The sequence below is a fragment of the Rhinolophus ferrumequinum genome, chromosome 10 (assembly GCF_004115265.2).
Source record: "Rhinolophus ferrumequinum isolate MPI-CBG mRhiFer1 chromosome 10, mRhiFer1_v1.p, whole genome shotgun sequence".
In the NCBI taxonomy this organism is placed as follows: domain Eukaryota; kingdom Metazoa; phylum Chordata; class Mammalia; order Chiroptera; family Rhinolophidae; genus Rhinolophus; species Rhinolophus ferrumequinum.
In genome coordinates, this window is record NC_046293.1 from 88,826,905 (window position 1) to 88,847,405 (window position 20,501).

Below are 20,501 nucleotides of genomic sequence, written 5' to 3' on the forward strand. Positions count from 1 at the left end.
TATCTTCCCTATGTTGTACTCCATATTCCATGACTATATATACCTATATATTTAGTTATAGTTGACATTTAATATTATTCTACTTCAGCTTCAGGTTTATAATGCGGTGGTCAGACATCTACACCGTCTATGACGTGATCCCCCTGATAAGTCCAGTGCCCATCTGGCACCTTAGATGATCTTTACAACATTGTTGATTCTATTCCCCATACTATTATAGTATTAACTATCAATTTGTATTTCTTAGTGCCTTCACCTTTTTCACCCCGCCCCCAACCCCGTTCCCATCTGTCACCCTGATAGATCTAGTACCCATCTGGCACCATACCTAGTTATTAACAATATTATTCACTATATTCCTTATGCGTACCCTATCCCCATGACTACTGTGTAGCAACCAACTTGTACTTCTTAATCCCTTCCCCTTTCACCCATCCTTAACCGCCCTCCCATCTTAAAGAAGCCCCTTAAGATTCTTTGTAATACTGATTTGGTAGTGATGAACTCCTTCAGCTTGTTCTTGTCTGGGAAGCTTTTTATTTGCCCTTCAATTCTAAATGACAGCCTTGCTGGACAGAGCAATCATGGTTGTATGTCATTGCTTTTCATCACTTGGAATATTTCCTGCCACTCCCTTCTTGCCTGCAAAGTTTCTGTTGAGAAATCAGCTGCCAGTCTTATGGGGGTTCCCTTGTAGGAAACTAACCACTTTTCTCTTGCTGCTTTTAAGATTCTCTCTTTGTATTTAACCTTTGGCATTTTATTTATGATGTGTCTTGGTTTGGGACTCTGTGCTTCCTGGACTTGCATGTCTGTTTCCTTCACCAGATTAGGGAAGTTTTCTGTCATTATTTCTTCAAGTAGGTTTTTAATTCCTTACTTTCTCTCTTCTCCTTCTGGTACCCCTACACTGCGAATGTTGGTATGCTTGATATTGTCCCAGAGGCCCCTTAAACTCGCCTCAATTTTTTGGATTTTGTTTCTTTCTTTTTGCTGTTCTGGTTAGGTGTTTTCTGCTACCTTATTTTCTACATTGCTGGTTGGATCCTCTGCTTCATCTAATCTGTTCATTCCCTATAATAATATATTCTTTGTTTCCATTATTGTATCCCTTTATTTCTGACTGGTTCTTTTTTATGGTTTCCATCTCCATTTTTATGCTTCCTATCTCTGTTGAAGTTCTCCCTGAAATCATTGAGCATTCTCATAACCAGTGTTTGGAACTCTGCATCTGATAGATGGCTTATATCCATTTCGCTTAGTTCTTTTTTTCTGGATGTTTGTTCTGTTCTTTTATTTGGAACATGTTTCTTTGTCTCCCCATTTTGGCTGCCTCCCTGTGTTTGTTTCTTTGTATTACTTAGGGCTGCTATGTCTTCTGGTCTTAGTAGAATGACCTTATGTAGTAGGTGTGCGGTGGGGTTCAGTGGCACAGTCTTTCTGGTCACTTGAGCCATGCATTCCAGATGTGTCCCTTGTGTGGGTTGTGTGTGCACTCCTCTCATAGTAGAGCCTTGGTTGATAATTGCACATCAGTGTGAGGGACTGACCCTGGGCTCACTCGTTGTGAGGACTGGCCTTGACTACAGCGGAAGAGTTGTGCAGGGGCTGATCCTATGGAGCAGGATCTCCCTCAACAGGACTCTGGTGCCTGCCCAATATGCCCCTTGGGTGTGTCGTCCTTGGAGGTGGCTGGGTGATGCTCCAGCTCTTTTTGAAGCTGGGCACTGTGAGCACCAGCCCCAAAACCACCTTGGAGGTCATCTGCTATAGGTCAAATTCAGCCACAGCGTGCCCGACCCGGGGCCACCCCGCAGGAGCCACAAGGAAATCTGCAGATGGCTGCTGCCAGTGCTGTGCTTGGAAGCTCCTTGAGAGGCCAAGCTGTGAACCAAGGCCGGCTGCCGCTAGTGCCAGCTTAGGGCTGCTCAGCCGGAGGTACAGGATATGCTGAAGCAGATGCTGCTTGTCTGGGTTCCGCGAACCTTTTAGGGACCCTAGGAAAGTCAGCTTGAGCCAAGGCAAACGGTGTGCATGAAATAGCTGCTGAAAGCAAACTGGGTGTGCCCGAAAGTTGGGTGGGGCCAGGTCTCAAATTGCCAAGGTGTGGGGAATAAACAGTGGAGACTCAAATGACGGCCACCTTTGTTCGCGTGCTGGGAAGGGGGAGGGCTCAACAAAGAAACAATGGCCTCCGCCAGCCCCCATGCCCCCCAACCCCCGTCCAGGAGAAAGCAGCCTCTCCAGCCCCAGTCCCAAGCCAGATAACTCAATTCCCCACCATTTGTCCTTCCCACCTTTCCAGCTGCTGCCCCAGTGCTGGAGCTCAGAGTGAGTGATTCCGTTGGTCGGTAAGTCTGTGTGCTGTCCCTTTAAGAGGAGGGCCTGTGAGAGTAGCTGCACTGTCTCACTCAGTCACAATCTCTGCTGGTTTTCACAACCAAAGATTATGGGGACTTCTGTCCCCTGCACTGGAACCCTGGGCTGGGGTGGGGATGGGATCTTTCACTCCTTTAGGGGGTAGGTGGGGGGACCCCCACAGCCAAAATAGCCCTCCTGATCTTTAATGGTCACACGTGGGTGTGGGACCAGCCCACGCCATGTCTCTGACCCTCCTACCAGTCTGAAGGTGGTTTCTTCTGCTCATCCTTAGTTGAAAGGCTGCAGTTCAGCTTGATTTAAGACGATTCTCAATAATGGTTGTTTTGTAGATTACTTGTATTTTTGATGTGGCTGTGAGAGAAGGTAAACACAGTGTTTGACTACTGCGCCATCTTGGTTGGCTGCCAGTCATCTGTAGTTTTAAAATAATAAGAGGAAAATGTAATTTTTTATATTTGCTCTTTTAGTGCTCTTCATTTTTTTCCTGACTACTTCCAGATAAAATTTGCATTGGAACTGAACCTCAAAATTTGATGTTCCTTACAGTGGGTAGCGTCAGCCAGAACCTCTGTGCCATTCTTTTAGCTGGGCTGCTTGGAATCTGCCCCACATACACGTATTTCATAGGTCAAGCAGTGTCTTGGGCAGAGTGAATGTGCAGACTATGAGGCTTCCCTTCTGTAGTTCCTTTCTGAGATTTCCCTCTCTACTTTCTAGTGCTCTGTTGGCCAGTAGAACTTTCTGTGATGATGGAAATGTTCTGTAATCTTCACTGTCCTCAATGGCAGCCACTAGCCACTCACAGCCGTGTAATGTGGCTGGTGCAACTGGGAAATGGAATTTTTAATTCTAATTAGTCTGCATTTAAATATAAATACTCACATTTGTCCAGTGGATATTCTATTGACTAGCTGACCTGCACAGTCAGACTGGAGTCCTCCCTCAGCTGAGAAGGGAAAGGAAGTAGGCAGTTCTGAGCCGTGCTTTCCCTTTTTCCTCAGGGGAACTCCCTTCCAGTTTATGCCTGATTTTGACTGCTCTCCAGAGTCTTCAAGTAGTTGTTTTGTATATAGTTTTACTAGTTTATAATTATATCAGTGTCCAATAAGAATTGCTCCACCATTTACCAGAAGTTGTACTCTACCTCTTACCTTTAACTCATTTCAGTAGTGACTTAATTTTAAGAACTTTTTCAGTGCTTTGTTATCAGAGTTTGCTTTCCAACCACTTCTTATCCCATCCCCTGTAACCAAGAATATCACGGACCTGTAAGGTTACTGAATCTTAATATTCTAAATTTGATATTCCCATCTCAGATATGCTAGAGTTTAATGGAATTCTTCAAAGCAGTAAACTCATATCATTGATAACCTGTTTGGTATACCTTGCCTTTTCCAGGTACCTGAAAAGGTTTAAGGTGATGAAGATCAAAGTTCTAAGAAGCTGGTGCCGTCAGATCCTTAAAGGACTTCAGTTTCTTCATACTCGCACTCCACCTATTATTCACCGAGATCTTAAGTGTGACAACATCTTTATCACCGGCCCTACAGGCTCGGTCAAGATTGGAGACTTAGGTCTGGCAACCCTGAAGCGGGCTTCTTTTGCCAAGAGCGTGATAGGTATGTTTCAAGTGTACCTTGCAACCTAACTGGCTTTCTGACATTCCTTTTATTTAGAAACCTGACCCTGCCACAGCTTTTATTATGTGAAATAAACATTCAAAAATTCAGAGCTTGAACCTAGGAAGCAGCCAGTTCTACTTAGGAGATATGGAGTTCTCTATATGTAACACTTCTAGAATCATCTTGAAGACTATTGATGTATTTGTAAAGTTATATAAAGAGAAGTAAGGTGAACTCTTAACAAAAGATTACGTAGCTAATCAGTCTTATTGGTCATGAATTATATGCTTATTTATATAATAGATATTGTATAAGTGTGTTATTTTCCACATAAAAGAAACTGAATTTATATGTAGTTTAATTTCTTAAAAAAGTCTGTTGGATATATAGATATATTGAAAAATATCTGCCTATTAAAACTTTATTTTAAAAATGAAAATGAGTTCATTCTGAAGTTTTGGTTTTATCAATTTTTTTTCTTACTCTTTAGACAATCTGATATGTCTAAAATAGGATTTTTCTACTTTAGTATTATTGACATTTTGAGTTAGACAATTCTTTGTTATAAGGGCTGTTTTGTGTTGTAAGAATATTTGGCAGCATCCCTGGTCTCTACCCACTAGATGCCAGTAGCACACCCCCGTCCACCTCCCTTCACTTGTTACAACTGAAAATGTCTCTGGAAATTGCTAAATGTTAGCCTTACATGTGCCATACAGTAGAGGGCAGACAAGTATTTTGATTTTTCACACCCATCATCCTGTCTTAAGGTAGATGCCATTGTATCTACATTCTTCCTTACTAGTTTCTTACCTTTTCCTTCCATTTGTTTTCAGTGTGAGTTACCAGTTTATCTTTTATCCAAGACTCAATTTTGACATTGTATAACAGTAATCATTTTGAAACAGTAAATAAAGAACACTGACCCTGTTCTAATTTCTTTTATAAAGGCCTTGTAGTGGAAGATCTGTAAGATACTTGATGGAACAGACTGACTAAGAAGATTTTGTTCCTTTTCCCCCTACTCTTCCCTCCCACCCTCCCTCCCTCCCTCCCCTCCGTTCCCTCCCTTTTACCCTCTTTCCCTCCTTTTTTTCCTCCCTCCTTCCCTCCTACTTTATGCTTTCTCACAGGTTAACCCCTCTGTTGCTTCTCCTGGTGAGTAACAGCAGCTTCTACGGGCATTGAGTTTGAATCGTTCTTTTAATTTAAGGTACCCCAGAGTTCATGGCCCCTGAGATGTATGAAGAGAAATACGATGAATCTGTTGATGTTTACGCTTTTGGGATGTGCATGCTCGAGATGGCCACGTCTGAATACCCTTACTCAGAGTGCCAAAATGCTGCGCAGATCTACCGTCGAGTGACCAGTGTAAGTCTTCCCCTAACTGATTGGTGAGCTTAGGTCACATCTAAGAGGGAATCCCAAGATGGATAACATCAAACCATGCAAAAGGGAATAATGGTAGAAAGCCTTCTAAAGTGTAGGGGAAGAGGGAGTTGAGTTACTTATTGCTCATGACACAGTGAGAGCAAACATGGAGATGAAAGAAGCACCAGTTTATCCTGGACACTTCTTGCATTCATTTAAACCTTTATTCGGAGATATGTAAGTTCTCATTCCCTCTCACCATAAAGCTTATTATCTGAGTTAAAAGTAACCCAAGCTGTTTTGTTCAGACTTTTCCCTGAATAGCTTAAAATTGATACACTAATTTATTAAATCATGTATACGTATACACAATGTTTAAGGTATAAATTAAAACCTTACTCTAGTTTAAATTACACATGGTAGTCCATCTCTGCCGAAGAGATATTTTCTAGAGTTGTCCTGTAGAGACCTGAGACATAGTAAAGTCCATGACAAGTTTGAGAACCACTGTTTCAAAGGCTTGATAAAATTTAGCTTAAAAAGTTTTTGCAAGAATAATTAATATGTGGTGCTGTGTGTTTCACATTATATTACATCAAAAGGCACATAGTATCTAATTAACCCATTTTTAGGGTTTATGAACCAGTATCCTTTTTTTACCTTTCAACGATGCTGAATGTTTGATACTGCACCGACTAGGAGAGTAAAGTGTACATAAGATAGCCGCATATTTAAACATTGTCTGTTATGTCTGTCAGCCACCAGCCTTCTTTGTTGCTCTGGGCATTATTTCTAACCTGAAGCTGGGGTAGGTTTCCTTGTGCACCTGCAGACTGGCTCTCCTTTCAGGCTGGCTCTCCTTTCGCAGACTGCCTTTAGGCACCCTGACGGGCATTGCCTGGACTGTCTGTTATCTAGTGATCAGTCTTTGATTCATCTTGTGAGTTTACTTCCTGATCATTTCTCTAAACAAAGGTTGATACTTAAAATGTTTCAGGGATCATGGAGTTTTAGGTTTATTTATATAAAATGAAGTCTTAAAAAAACTCTGCTATATAAAGAAATCAATATGTGGTAGTACCAATTTTCTAAAATGCAAATTTTGTGGGTGATCTATATTAAATTTTATCCCTTTTCCAAACCTAACCCAGCAGATGTGATTAGCTGGTTAAAAATAATGACTGTGTAGGATGAGCAGGTGAAAAATATGGCTGAATCCTACTGATTAAAAGGTGCCTGCCAGTGGCTCAGTGCTAAGAGCAGTGTGTTTCAGACTGTTAGGCGCAGCACTGCCACAAGATTAAATAAAAATTGACATAAGCAATTTTTTGATAAAAGTAAAGAAAACAAATTAATTTTATTTTTAAGAAAAGGGATTTGAGACACTGTCTAATAAACAAATACATCTTTATTTACAAAGGCAAACTCCAGCTCAGTTGAGAAGAAAAATCCCCTACTCGGGTGAAAGAAGTCTTTGGTGTTAGTTTAATAGAACCTAAAATATCACTGTTTCCATATTCTTAGTGTAGTATTTACTGTTGTCAGTTTTACAGTGTTTTGGTTTTGGGGGTGTTTTTTTTGAGATAATATTCACATACCATAAAATTCATAATTTAAATCATCTTAAGGTGTACACTTCGGTGGTTTTTCGTGTATTCACAGTGTTTTGCCATCATCACTACTTATGCCAGAACCTTTCCATCACTCAAAAAAAAAAAACCCCATGCCCGTTAGCAGTCACTCCGTACTCTCCCACCCTCCCACCTCTGGCTACGAATAATCTCCTTCTATCTCTATGGATTTGATTTGCCCATTGTGGACATTTCATACAATGGAATTATACAATATCTGTCCTTTTGTGTTATGCTTTGGTTTTGTGTTAGGTTTTTTGTTATGCTTTGACTGCATGATATTTTCAAGGTTTATTCATGTTGTGTCATAAATCAGTACTTTATTTATTTTCATGTATGAATAATATTCCATTGTATGGATACCACGTTTGTTATGCTTATTTACCAGGTTTTATTACCCCTTCTGTAGTTTCTTCTTTTTTCATTGTTAAACTGTCTAAACCTATAGCCACCCTGACCTCTGGAGAGGAATTGGTAACAGGAAGAAAAATGCAATGGTGTCTTAAGAGGTATTGACCTAGAACCTGATCTATTAAATCTTTGTTTATCCATATTGTGTTCATAGCATAGCATATGGCACATTGTAGGCACTCAGTCATATTTTTTTATGAGTTTTACTATTTTATTTATTTATTTATTTTTTAAAGATTTTATTTTTTTTTTAATTGGGGAAGGGAAACAGGACTTTATTGGGGAACAGTGTGTACTTCCAGAACTTCTTTCCAAGTCAAGTTATTGTCCTTTCAATCTTAGTTGTGGAGGGTGCCATTCAGCTTCAAGTTGTTGTCCTTTCAGTCTTAGTTGTGGATGGCGCAGCTCAGCTCCAGGTCCAGTTGCTGTTGTAGTTCCAGGGGGCGGAGCCCACCATCTCTTGCGGGACTCAAGGAGTTGAACTGGCAGCCTTATGGTTGAGAGCCCACTGGCCCATGTGGGAATCGAACCGGCAGCCTTCAGAGTTAGGAGCATGGAGTTCCAACCGCCTGAGCAACCGGGCTGGCCACACTCAGTAATGTTTTGAAGAATAAACCTTTCAGTGAAAGGAATCCCAAATACAGTCAAGTTAGACACTATGTGTGTAAGTTTGGGAGAGTTGAGTTTATCCTGCAAAAGAGGAATGAAACTTAGGTCACTTTTGAAATATTAACAAAATTACCCAATTAAAATGAAATTGAATAGTAGCAAGTAGAAACTGATACACATATAAAAGCAATACAGGTTATAGAATAGGAATTTACAAATAGAGCAGAAACAGTAACTTGAATAAAGTCAAAATTCCTGGACTAGAAAGCATTAAAAAAAGTTAATCTGTTTACATGCTTTTTCATTGATTCTCAAATCTCATGGTTGTAATTTCTAAACAACTGGTTTAAGTAACTCTTTCTATTATGGGGCTAGGTCTGTGTTAATTTTTTTTAATTGTTTCTCCATATTTTTCACCCTATAATTACTCTCACTTTATTCTCTGAGATTTCATTGGGAAAACCAAATCATAATATCAAATACTACTCCCTCAAATGTTTCAAGACAATTCCTGATGTCATGAGTCTGATTGAGACCCATCATTTTCAGTTTTTAGTTCTGTTTCATTTCTTGAGGTAAGGGGCTTATTTGCATAATTGGAAGAGGGAGGTGCTCAGCAAGTTTTTCTTGACCTAGAGGAGACTAAGTAAGGACAGAAAGCTCGTAATTAAGCATAAAGAACTTGGCAAGATTATGAGACATTGCAAATGCCTACTGGTAGAGGTTTGAGATTCTGTCCATTGAGATCTTTTGAGAAGGGATCAAGATAGCAGCTACCAGACTTGAATGATTTAGCTTAGCAGCTCTCAAATTCTTTTTTTTGTATCAGGCCCCTTTTATACTCTTAAAAATGATTGATGACCCTAAAGATATTTTGTTTACTTGTGTTATATCTAGTTTACCATATTGGAAATTAACATGGAATTTTATAATGTATTTATTAATTTTAAAATAACATAATAAGCCCAATATATGTCGACATCAATAACATTTTACAAAAAATAAATTTTCCAAAAATTAATTTTAAAAATTTAGTGAGAAGAGTGGCATTTTTACATTTTGCAAATCTCTTTATTCTGGTCAGAAAGAAGACAACCAGTTTCTCACACCTGCTTGTGCATACGTTTTGTTGCAATATATTGTTTTTGTTGAAGTGTATGAAGAAAACCTGGCCTCATGCAGATAATGTCATTAGAAAAGGAAGTACTTTGCAGGCCCCGGAAAGAAAAGAAAGTACCTTGCATTAGAAAAGGAAGTACCAGAAAAAAGAAAAAAGGAAGTACCTTGGGGACCCCCAGGGGTCTTCATATTATACTTTGAGAATCACTGATATTTAGGTCTTTGCTATGCAAAGTGCAATCCCAGACTAGCAGAATCTACATCCTTAGAGCACATGTTAAAAATGTAAAATTTTGGCCCCATCCCAGACAGATGGAATCAAAACCTTCCTTTTACAAAATCCAAAGAGATGATTCATGTATACATTAAAATTTGAGAAGTGTGAGCTGGAATAGTGATCACTTGAGGTCTCTTTAAGTTCTGCATGGCTTATTTTTGGTTAAATAAATTAAAAGTAGGCTAAATAATGTAATACCAAACATTATTTGGATAAATTACCATCCCATTGTTCATGGAACCTTTTTGCTAGCATTGTAAATAACCAGATAGACTAAGAAATTTAAACCTATTTAAGTGCATTTTTTTTAACTTATTCAGGAGTTGCTTTTTAAAAAAGCAAAATAAAAAGCAAAATCTATGTTGTAGAAAAGAGAGAATAAAAAGCTTGAGGAATTCTTTAAGTCAACTTGGAACTTAGAATCCTTAGTTTAGTCAACTTAGAATCCTTAGTTTCTAAGTATACTGCAGGCATACACTTGTGCTTTATTTTTCCTCTCAGCTGTGAAAATTTAGTTTTTTATTATCCACAGTCCATTATTTCTGTGCTGTCAATTATTATATTTCTTATCTTTGTAATGCTGTCTTGATTACACCAACCTCCATTCCCATCTTCTGGTTTCCAGTGAAGAATAAAAAAGGCTATGTCCTTCTTTTAATTCTCTAAAGTTTTTCTAATGTTTTGGGTGCTGAGATAAATGTGGGGGATTTAAGTAATAAGTACCTAGATTGTACAATGATTTATATAATTATATAAACAGTTGTGATGACTATTGAACTATGCCTTGAAGTATTGTATTTTCTCTTAAGTCTGCTTTGGATGTACATTTAACTGATTTTTTAAATATATATTTTAGTATGAGTCTATTTAACTATTTCATGTTTGTTAATGAAACATACTTGGTTATCCATTGAGAGGTCATAGGGCTCCCTAACGTAAACGTCCCCCTGCCTCTGCCACTCCAGATTTCTGGTTTCCATCCCGGATCTGCCATGTATACCAAGTAGTCACCAGTAAACCACCCCCTCCTACACGCAAGGCCTTCTGCAGGTTTGGCACTAACTTAAACAAGGGGTACAAAGAAGAGTCCATCTCGAACAGCTCAGTATTACCGTTTTAGGTTTGAACATCACAGAACTCCAGTCAGTTGAACCATAGCTGTAGTTCTCTATTTCTTTGAACGATTATTCACTTACTTGACAGCTATTAATTAGGTATTGTCTATGTGCCAGTTTGGGGATACAGCAGTCAATAGGATAATGTGCTTCGTTGTTCCTCCCACCTTCTAGTAGGGAAAGTAACACTGAAGTAATAATTATAGCAAAGTGGATGGATTTTATAGACATAATGAAGTAGGGGGTTTTGATCTTAAGAGGGTCAAAGACAGTGTTCCTGAGAATATATGTTTAAACTAAGGACTTCATTGGCCTAGTATGACGGTGATGCTGAGGCTAATCTGTATGACGGTAGGAGCAGTAGCCTCCACCCTCTCGCTCTCTCTACCAGAAATATTTCCAGGATTCTTGGCAGAAAGTCCTGTCGCTCCCTCTTCTGTGTTCCCACCGTACTCTACCTCTGTTTTGTTAATCTAATATGATAATTATATTGATATTAACCGTTGTCCCCCCATTAGAACTGAGCCTCTCAAGGACAGGTTTCTCTTTTCCTCTTAGGTGATTTCATTGCAGTATCTGACCCTGCAGTGGTGCACTGCCCTGCAAATGGGATGAAACCAGTGTAAATGTTAATAAATACACACACTCTGTGCCAGACATCGCAGTAGACACTTCGCCTATATTATGTCATTTAACTCTTCCAGCAACCCTTAGGGGAAGTAAATACTACTATTATCAACACTTTATAAATAGTCGAAGCCCAGGATGGCTAGTCCAAGATCACATATCTAGAAATAGCAGTTACAATCCCAAGTCCCCTGCTCACATCAAAATGCCACACTGAATCCATAGATGTCAATTGTAATGTCAGTCTGTGACCCGAGGGCATTTAAATCTGTGTGGTGCCCATGTGAAGGGTGTAGATGTAGACTGCGGTTTAATAACTACACTCGGTGGTACGCTGGCCGTAAGCTGTCGGGCGTCCCTTTGTGTGCGTGCAATTCAGTCAGGGCTCCAAATGCGACTTGCTCCGAGAGGCTTCCCCTGCCCACTCCATCTAAAACATTCTAAAGTGTGCACACACTTGACTTCTGTCCCCTCCTGGTTTTATTTTCCGTCCTGGCTTTTATCACAGCCTTAGACAGTATTTATCTAAAGCCCCAATTAGAATACAAATTCTGTGGGTTGAGGGTTTTATTTGACTTGTTTCTTGCTGTATTTTTGTGTTTAGAAACTGGCAAGTCATAGACACTCAGTCACTATTTGTGAAATGAATACAGAATTATAGGGAGTGAAACACAATTGTATGTTGCCTGTGGAGGAAATACGCTCTGGACTTGGGTCTGCTTGAGTTTAAATCCCAGAAATGTCATTTCTTAGCTATAATACCTTGGGCAAGTTATTTAACTGCTCTGAGCCTAAGATGTTTATGAAGATTAAAGATATAGAACATGGTGCCTGACATGCAGTTATCAATCAAGTACGTATTATTACTAGGTATTGCCGTTATTATTATTCACATCATTATGACATGTTTAGTAGTGAAATAAGTTGTCTTTTGTTCTAGTCTTTTATCTAGTGACAGTCAGCAAATTGCAGTGATTAAAATATGTTTAATGAACTTAAAGTCAAGTTTAAATGAGAGCAAATGAGCTTACATTTATTTGTAATCTTGCTTCTTGCCAGTCACTTTGCAGGGAGCTTTACATATACTATTTAATTTTAATTTTTTGTATTCTGGTAAGTAGTAAGTAGATAACATCTTCACAGGTAAGAAAATAGATTCAGAGATTGAACATTTTGTCCAAGGAAATTCAGGAGAAATAATAATAATGATAATAATAATAAATAATTATAATAATAATGTCATCAGAAGTCAAGCATCTCTAACATGACACTAATATAAACTTTAAAGTTGTTTCCTTTACGTGATTTTGGTTTTTTAAAATCTGTTTTTCTAGACACCAAGGGAAAAACAATCTGCGAGTAAAAAACTCGGGTACATGGGTAGCATTAAGACTGGTATGACAGGTTTGAGTCCTGTGTATCCCTGTTGAAAGGAGAAAAAAACATCAGTTACTTTGAAAATCTCTGCCATTGGTAAAATGAGAAGATCCAAATAAGAGAAGTAATGTACTTGGCATAATTTGTGTCTGCTATTAAAAGACTAGAAACTACAGTAAGCAGTGGCGTCAGTTTTTTATGTGAAACATAGTGCATTTGAACTTGGAGCAGTACACAAGCTTTCATGTATCCAGAGAGTAATGAGCCTTGGGGAATCATGAGGTAAACTAATTTTCTTTGATAGAACTAGCTGGATTTGGTAGAGAGTTTGAAGAGGCTTGTTTTCCAATGGGATCATAAGGTATGTTCAAATTCCTGTAAACTAATGGTTCATACCAGTAAGAATCTGGCTGAATCCAGCCTCATAACAACCAAGTTAGAAATAATGGGGATTTTTAATTACTTTGTTTATGTAATTTGACTTTGTCACTGATTATATTAGCCTTTGGATTTCAAGGTTTGAACATTCTGTCTGGGAAAAACAGAATTAAAGCAGTCAGGGCGAAATTCCTCTTAGTTTTTGTATAACAGATTGCAATTCACCCTACTTTTTTACAGAAACCATTGAGGCTGATTCCTGATTAGATAGGGGTTGAAAAGTTGAGGAAAACGTACTTTTTTCTTTCGCAGCTGGAATTTTTTGTGCTGTCCCAGAGATCTAAATCTATTGGAATTAGCTGAAATGGTTACTTTATAAATTTTATTTTTGCTTCCATATATTTGGATTATACATGTAAAAGAAAATTGTATATCATGGGCTATATCTCAGGAACATTTGGAATGATTTTCAGAGTCATTCCATTACTCCAGTGTGATTTGATTAAGATTAAACATTCTTATTTTTAATCAGACTGTTAATCTTAAACCAAACAGTTCTGGGTATACTTCCCAGTGTTTTAGGTGCTAAAGAACAATTGTGAAATCCTCATTTCAGAATTTCTCAGAAAAGCTGGTTTTGTTCATCCACACTGAATACTGACTTTATAATTCACCAGACATTAAACTATAGGATAAAAACTGGTAGGGTATAGAAAGATGGTTTCTATACTTACGTACATTATAATATTGATAGTATTTGAGTTTCCTTACATCGTGTAAATAACTTATATGCCAGAAGATTCATACTTTGTAATTGCTGCCTTCTCATTATATATAATTTGAGGTATACCTTGAAAGAAGTGTAGGGCTCAGTTGGCTAAAAAGAGTATTCTTGTTGGTCAAAATGTGCACCAAGTAACCAGTTTGGACTTACTTTGGATAGATAGGAGTAGAGAATGAGGTAGAAGTTGCATTGTGAGTGCTTTGCACACCAGATTAAAGAAATGAAGAGAACTGCAGCATGGACTAGAAGTAACGCTGAAGCAGACACTGTGGAGCCCAGATTCTAGTTCTGCTTGACGAGTGACTAGGCCCTTACCCACTGCAATAGAGACTCCTCCATTTTTTTTATTCTAGGTGCTGAAGATAATGCCATGCATCTAGGAGCTGACTGATACCTACCAGACTAGACTAGACTAGGTTAGACCAGACCCTCCATAGATGCCAGTTGAGTTAATGAATTCATTCTAACTTTGACATGGTATTAATTTCTGGCCCACAATGACCTTATTTGATCAAGGAGGAACTCACACTCAGATTCTTTTTAGATCTGTGATTCTGTGGCCATCTTTTACATGTTTTACATGTTAACCGTTTTTGAGCAGTGTGATGTGAGTTAAATGGTGTCAGATGATTGGAAATGGATAAATATCAGATGATTTAAATGAAGCCAGATGGTTGAGCTGGCCACAATGTAAAATACAAATTACAGATGGAGAGAATGGAAACAGTGAGGCCCAGCTTAAATTGGTCTGGACTTAAAGAGGTGAGGTTTTGATCATCTGGACTTTAGTGGTGACAGTTGTTATGCAAAAGAAGCAACAATTTTGAGAGGTAACAAGTCAGTAAAAATCACATTTTGCCTGGCTAGAAATCTTTGGCTGTTGGAGGGGTAGTAGGAGTATTAGTAGCAGAACTGTTTACCAGCAGTTTTAAACATTTATCTTTGTTAAAGAGCTCATAGAGATAAATAACGTGGGAAGAAGCATCCAAGAATGACTAAGTTTTCTGTTCTAAATCATGGAAATGATGATATCATTGAAAGAAATGGGGAAATCCAGAGAAAAGCAGTTACTTTCTGATAGAGGAATTAGACTTGAGACATATAAATAGTTATCTGTATATAAATGGTGTTTTTATTGTTTATATTGAAAACTTATTTGATATATAGAAAAGGCGGGTCTTTTTTAGATCTAGATATTTGTGTCTGCATTATACTTTTGTCCAGATAAAGCTACGTCGTTTTGGGTTTTTGTTGCTCAGTAGAGTTGAAAAACCTACTCACATCTTTATAGCTGATAAATCTGTGAAGCAGGCAGGGAACAAGGCACCTGTTTCCTGGTTCTTTGGCTTTCATATAGTCCTAAATAGGCCTGCTCACACACGTCAGTTAAAGGTAATGCTGGACCACATCACTATATTTCTGACCAATACCTGACATCCTGCACTTCAGCTTGGTACTGATGAATAGTGTGAACCAGAGTTCAAGGTAGCTACTTTGAAAGAGCTTATTAGAATTAATAATCATTTCCAGGCTTTAGAGTAGAAGTATTCCTACCAAATAGCTGCTAAGCCCTTATCTTATGCTACTGTTGTTGAGCTATAGTACCCACTGTCTTGATGTGGATTCAAATTTACCACAGTACAAGGGATAGGACTTCATTCTGTTCCCTGTTACAACAGTGCAGTGAACAATGCTTTTTCTACCATCTTTGTGAATGCCATGAACTAAAACCTTTCCTTAATCATTAAAATCAAAGAAGGAGTTATGAGCTCTTCCTGGCCAATGGAAATGTCTTAGGTCGATCTGCACATAGAGGCTTTTAATAGAAGGAACGGGACAAGCATAAGTTCTTACCACTTCTGTGCACTGATTCACAGCTATTTATTTTTTCGTGTACCGTGAGAGAGAGTTAAGGCAGATAACCTTAATAGTATCACTTTTTAAATTAGGTAAACAGAGGAACTATTAGCTTCACTTTTCAAGTAAGTTTAAGGGATATGGCCCAGGTCACACAGGCTTCTTTTATGAGAGATGGAACGGAGAACCCAGCCCAGTGTCATGATTTCCTTGTCCAGTGTTCTTTTGGCTACATATTTGGAGTTTCCATTTTGGTCATTGAACTCAATCCCCTTTTTCTTTTAAAAGCATGGTTTCAACATGATTAAGGTGAAGGGAGTGTTTAGATAAATAGATTTCTAGTGGAGGTGTTGATGTCAAGGAGGCAGGACCTGTGGACGTAATGGGTGGAGCTTTGAGCAAGTAAAAATCTCATTTTGCTTGTCTAGGGACCTGTTGCTGTTGGAGTTGAAGCAGGAAGAATAGTAGCAGGACAGTTTCCCGGCTGCTCAGAATGTAGTTTTGTTTAAAGGGCCTAGCTGGAATAAGTAGATTGTTGGCCGGGCAGAGCAAACTCCTATCTGAGAGTTGGGAAAGCATGGCTACTGTGAAACAAGAAATTATGCTTCAGTCTGACTTTGATGTCTGCCTTGTTTATGCTGTGGGCTAATTTACTCTGTTAATTTACGTCTTACCCATTTCTCCCCTTGTTTTCCTCTAACTGTAACAAGTCTAATTTGCCTTTTCTGATGGATTTTACAAAGACAGATTTTTGCTCAGTGTTTGTCATCGTAAATTCTCATTGTTGCTGCTGCCCTCAAAAGGATTGTGTAAATGAGGTGGGTAAGAATTTTCAATATATATGAAAGGTATATTGTAGCCATTTGGTGATATGTATAGAAAGTTTCAGGTAAAGCATTGATATTGTTTATTTCAGTATGCTTTTTTAAATATTTGAAGTTTTGTAGCTCACACAAATTTTGTGTACACAGGAAGGAGGCTTTTTTTTAATTTTGAATGGTTAGGAGTTTTACTTTTATGAAAGGGTAGTTAAATGTTACCTTAACACATTTGAAACTTAAGCTTTTAAGAAGCAAGTGCTGACGGTTTTTAAGAGTAAGAAGATTGAACCAGAAGAATACTATATTATGACTCACTTTTATTTTTCTAGCCGATTAGTTGGCAAACCATAAGTATACAGAATTCATAGAAAAACTCAAAGTCTCTAAAATGCATGTATGAGTTTTTGGTTTTCTTAGTTCAGATAAAGTGACATTTTGTAAATATATCATCTTGATGTGCCTTTGGGGTGAGTCACAGTTTTTTGCGTGGTTTTTTCTTTTGTACTCCATTTAAGATTGCACAAAAGTGACCTTTGTTTTTTGTTTTAAGAGAATACATAATTTTGTATAACCCCAAAACTATTTTAAATAGGTATACATTAGATGTTCAAGAAGTCCTTTTTTTAATGCAGAGAAACATGCTACTGTCCCATGTCAAAAAACACAGTATGGCACTACTGCCTAAAGAGAGATCTTGTGAATTACAAAAAGTAAGAAGAATATTTCTAGAGTCTTATTGGTTGCTGGTCTGGAAGAGTGGAGTAAGAGGGTATGCGTCTTTAACTATTCATTTTTCTTATGTATAAAATGTTCGCCTGACTGAATCTACCTTCATACTCTGTTCTGTTTTGTGTTTTTGAACCTCATTCAGAATAGGTGAGCAAAACTTTATTTTTACTCGTCAGAACAGGACTGGAATCGGACTGTGTGGGACTATATCAAGGAGTAAAGAAAAGTGACATTTGGAGGATTTTTAGGCTTTAAGTCGATCACCATTGTTGAAGTAGATGAACTAAATGGAAAAAAGATGAAATCATCAAACATTTCTCATCATTACTTTGTTCTTGACTGGTGCTGAAAATCATGTTAGAATATCTCGACTAACTTTTTTTAATTAAAAATTATTAGTTATAATGATCTTACTTATATGTGAAATCTAAAGAACTGAATAAATGAGCAAAGTAAACAAATAGTCTCAGAGATATAAAGGAAAAACTGATGGTTGCTACATGGGAGGGAGGTGGGGATGAGGGAGAAGGTGAGGGGATTAGACAGCATAAATTGGTAATTACAGTATTGCCATGGGGATATAAAAAACAGGTTGGGGAATATAATCAGTAATGTTTTAAAGACTTTGTAGGGTGTCAGGTGGGCACATGTCTTATTAGGGAGACCACTTCATGGATGGTGTAGGTGCCTGACTTCTGCAGTGTACACCTGAAGCTGAAGCTGAATAATATTGCATGTCAACTATAATTTTATATATATATATATATATATATATATATATATGGTCACAGGATGTGGAGTACAGCATAGGGAATAGAGTCAGTGAAATTGTAACAGATATATACGATGCAAGGGGGCAATAGATTGGAGGGGTTATCACTTTGTGAGGGGTGAAATGTCTAACTATTACATTGTTTTGTACACCTGAAGCTAATAAAAAAATGATCGGTTATAAAAAAAAATTTAAAATACATGGGAATTTCTCGTCTCTTAAGAACAAGAAGCCTATGAGGATGATGCATATATCAAAACCTGTACTTACTTGTTTATTGTAAGCAGCTTTCTATTATTATATGTCCCAGATGACTTTGCAGTAGGTCACTTTAAGGGTTAGTGAGGTTTCTTACTCATTTTTACATTTTTGAGGGCATTTTTTTTACATACAGTCCATATATGGTATTCTTGCTTCTTCTCCAATGATTCAGAATACCTCTGCTAGATATTTTGATAATCCTGACTTCTTGATGCTAGCTGGCTGGTGAAATTTCTTTTTACCTTTTTCATTACCTGAGTGAATAACAGTAAGCAGCCTTAATCTTTTAATACCAACTGCTGGATTAGCCATTTTATTGGCTACCTTGGCACCTGCAATGCATTTTTTAAGGCAGCAGTGGCATCTGAATATGTGAAGTTTTACTGCCAGAGGCCAAACGACATTCTTCTAAACGTATGTGTTATTTAGCATTGGTATGGAGTTTTCTATACTTAAGTCTTGGCTTTAGGTCGACAAAAGTAGCTTAACCAAGTAGATTCAAAGTGTTAACATGATACACAGTTTCTGGTTTTGCTATTCTGACTGTATGTATCACTTGTTCAACTAGTATTTCTCTTTGTAAATAGGAATTCTTTTTTGTAAAGTCATGAATGTATATATGTTTGCATGGATAAGATTAACAAGAGGATTATTTATTTATAAGGATAACCTAGGAGGAAAGCAAACTTACTGTGTATCTGGGTGAGATTGAAACAGCTTTTTGCTTCAGCACTATTTTCTTGTTTTCATTAGATTTATTATGTGAAATCAAAAACCATTTGGGGAAACTTAATTTGCTGGATTTGAAAATTAAGACCGAGGAATACAAATTGTGACCTTTGTAGTCATTGCTCAAAAATGAAACTTTTCAATACATTGATTTAACTTTAGAGTCAGCTCTATTACATAGTTCCTTTCTGTGGAATGTTAACCCTAGCAGTAGAATCTTCCAAATTAGGACTTTTGAATACTACGATGAGTAAATAATGAGAGTTATCCCACCACAATTCCAGTAAAGACCTTTTTAGAGCTAAACTTTTGATGTACATTTGACCCTTGAACAACACAAGTTTGAACTGTGCAGGTCCATTTATACATGGATTTTTTTTTTCCAATAAATACAGTACTGTAAATGTATATTCTCTTCCTTAAGTAATTTTCTTTCTTTTTCTCTTCTCTAGCTTATTGTAAGAATACAGTATATAACACATGTAACATACAAAATAGGCGTTAATCAACTATTTATGTTATTGGTAAGGCCAACAGTAAGCTATTAGTAGTTACGTTTTTAGGGAATCAAAGGTATAAGCAGATTTTCAACTGCTCAGTGCGGGGGAGGGGGTTGGCACCTCTGACCCCCTCGGATTATTCAGGGGTCAACTGTATTTCATTTCAGTCTATGAGAGATTATATGCATTTCTGTGATTTGCCAAATTGTCGCTAATTTTGGTTTAATATAGCTTGTCACTCATTAGAATTTATATATATTCTAACTTTACTTTTCGAGTTCTTCTGCCCTTTTCCCCAATCCTTGTGTTTTGTGTGTTTATGGACTTACGGTGCCGCTTGAACAGTGTATCAGTGTAGCTCTTTCAACCCAATTCATGTGGTTACTTACATGAGGTCGGAATAATGAGATGGTTTTTTCCACACCACCTCTCAGATAGGGGTGTTTTGTTATTCTCATGCCTTACGTATATTTCCCACACATTGTTGAAATTTTTATATGCAAAGAATTTGTGCTTTATGAAGATTCTAAAATATCACTGTGATGCAGTGTAGTACTTACATGTAATAGTGGTATTGAGTTTTCTAGTGAAATTAATTTGTCTTTCATATGGGTCTGATATATCACTTTTCATTTTACGTTTCATCGTGTAAGACAATTTGTTCTTCAGTTATCATGTCAAACCCATCCAAATCCTTAACTCCTTGTTGAGTTTGTTAGAGTACCGCAATAATAGGACACCTACCAAACTAAGTATGTGAATTCATGCCCATACATGTTCAAAATAGTAAAATGCTGTGTTGATTAATGTGTTAAGGAACAAGGTTGAACAAAAGATATTCTAACCAATTAGAACATTTGGCCTTCTTTTTAGCCAATAACTTCTTTTACTGAAACAGCAGAAGATGTTGACAACAGCCTAAATTTCCCCCTAGCCACATATAGAGGCCATGGAAGTAAGTGACTCCACTATTTAACTAACTGTTCCTTTTTATTTTCCTGTGGGAACTAAATTGCCACTACCCAACTCTAAGCCTGCATAAACCAGCTCCTGCAGACAAAGCAGAAAAAAAGCCAAGTTGATAAGGCAATGTAAGGGTCAATTGAAAGTCAGAGTTCAAAGGCTCTGA

At 37.6% G+C, this 20,501-nt stretch overlaps 1 protein-coding gene across 17 annotated transcripts in view; it reads left to right on the forward strand.

Moving 5' to 3' along the window:
* WNK1 (WNK lysine deficient protein kinase 1) overlaps positions 1 to 20,501 on the forward strand; it is a 144,866-nt gene that overhangs the window by 77,478 nt on the left and 46,887 nt on the right. For 16 of the 17 annotated variants that reach the window (XM_033116746.1, XM_033116749.1, XM_033116748.1 and 13 more), the window contains exons 3-4: positions 3,781 to 4,001; positions 5,218 to 5,375. In XM_033116746.1, the coding sequence (XP_032972637.1) occupies positions 3,781 to 4,001; positions 5,218 to 5,375 (379 nt within the window). Of the gene's footprint in view, positions 1 to 3,780; positions 4,002 to 5,217; positions 5,376 to 16,017; positions 16,379 to 20,501 lie in introns of those variants that run through there. The other variant, XM_033116755.1, reaches the window with a different exon arrangement.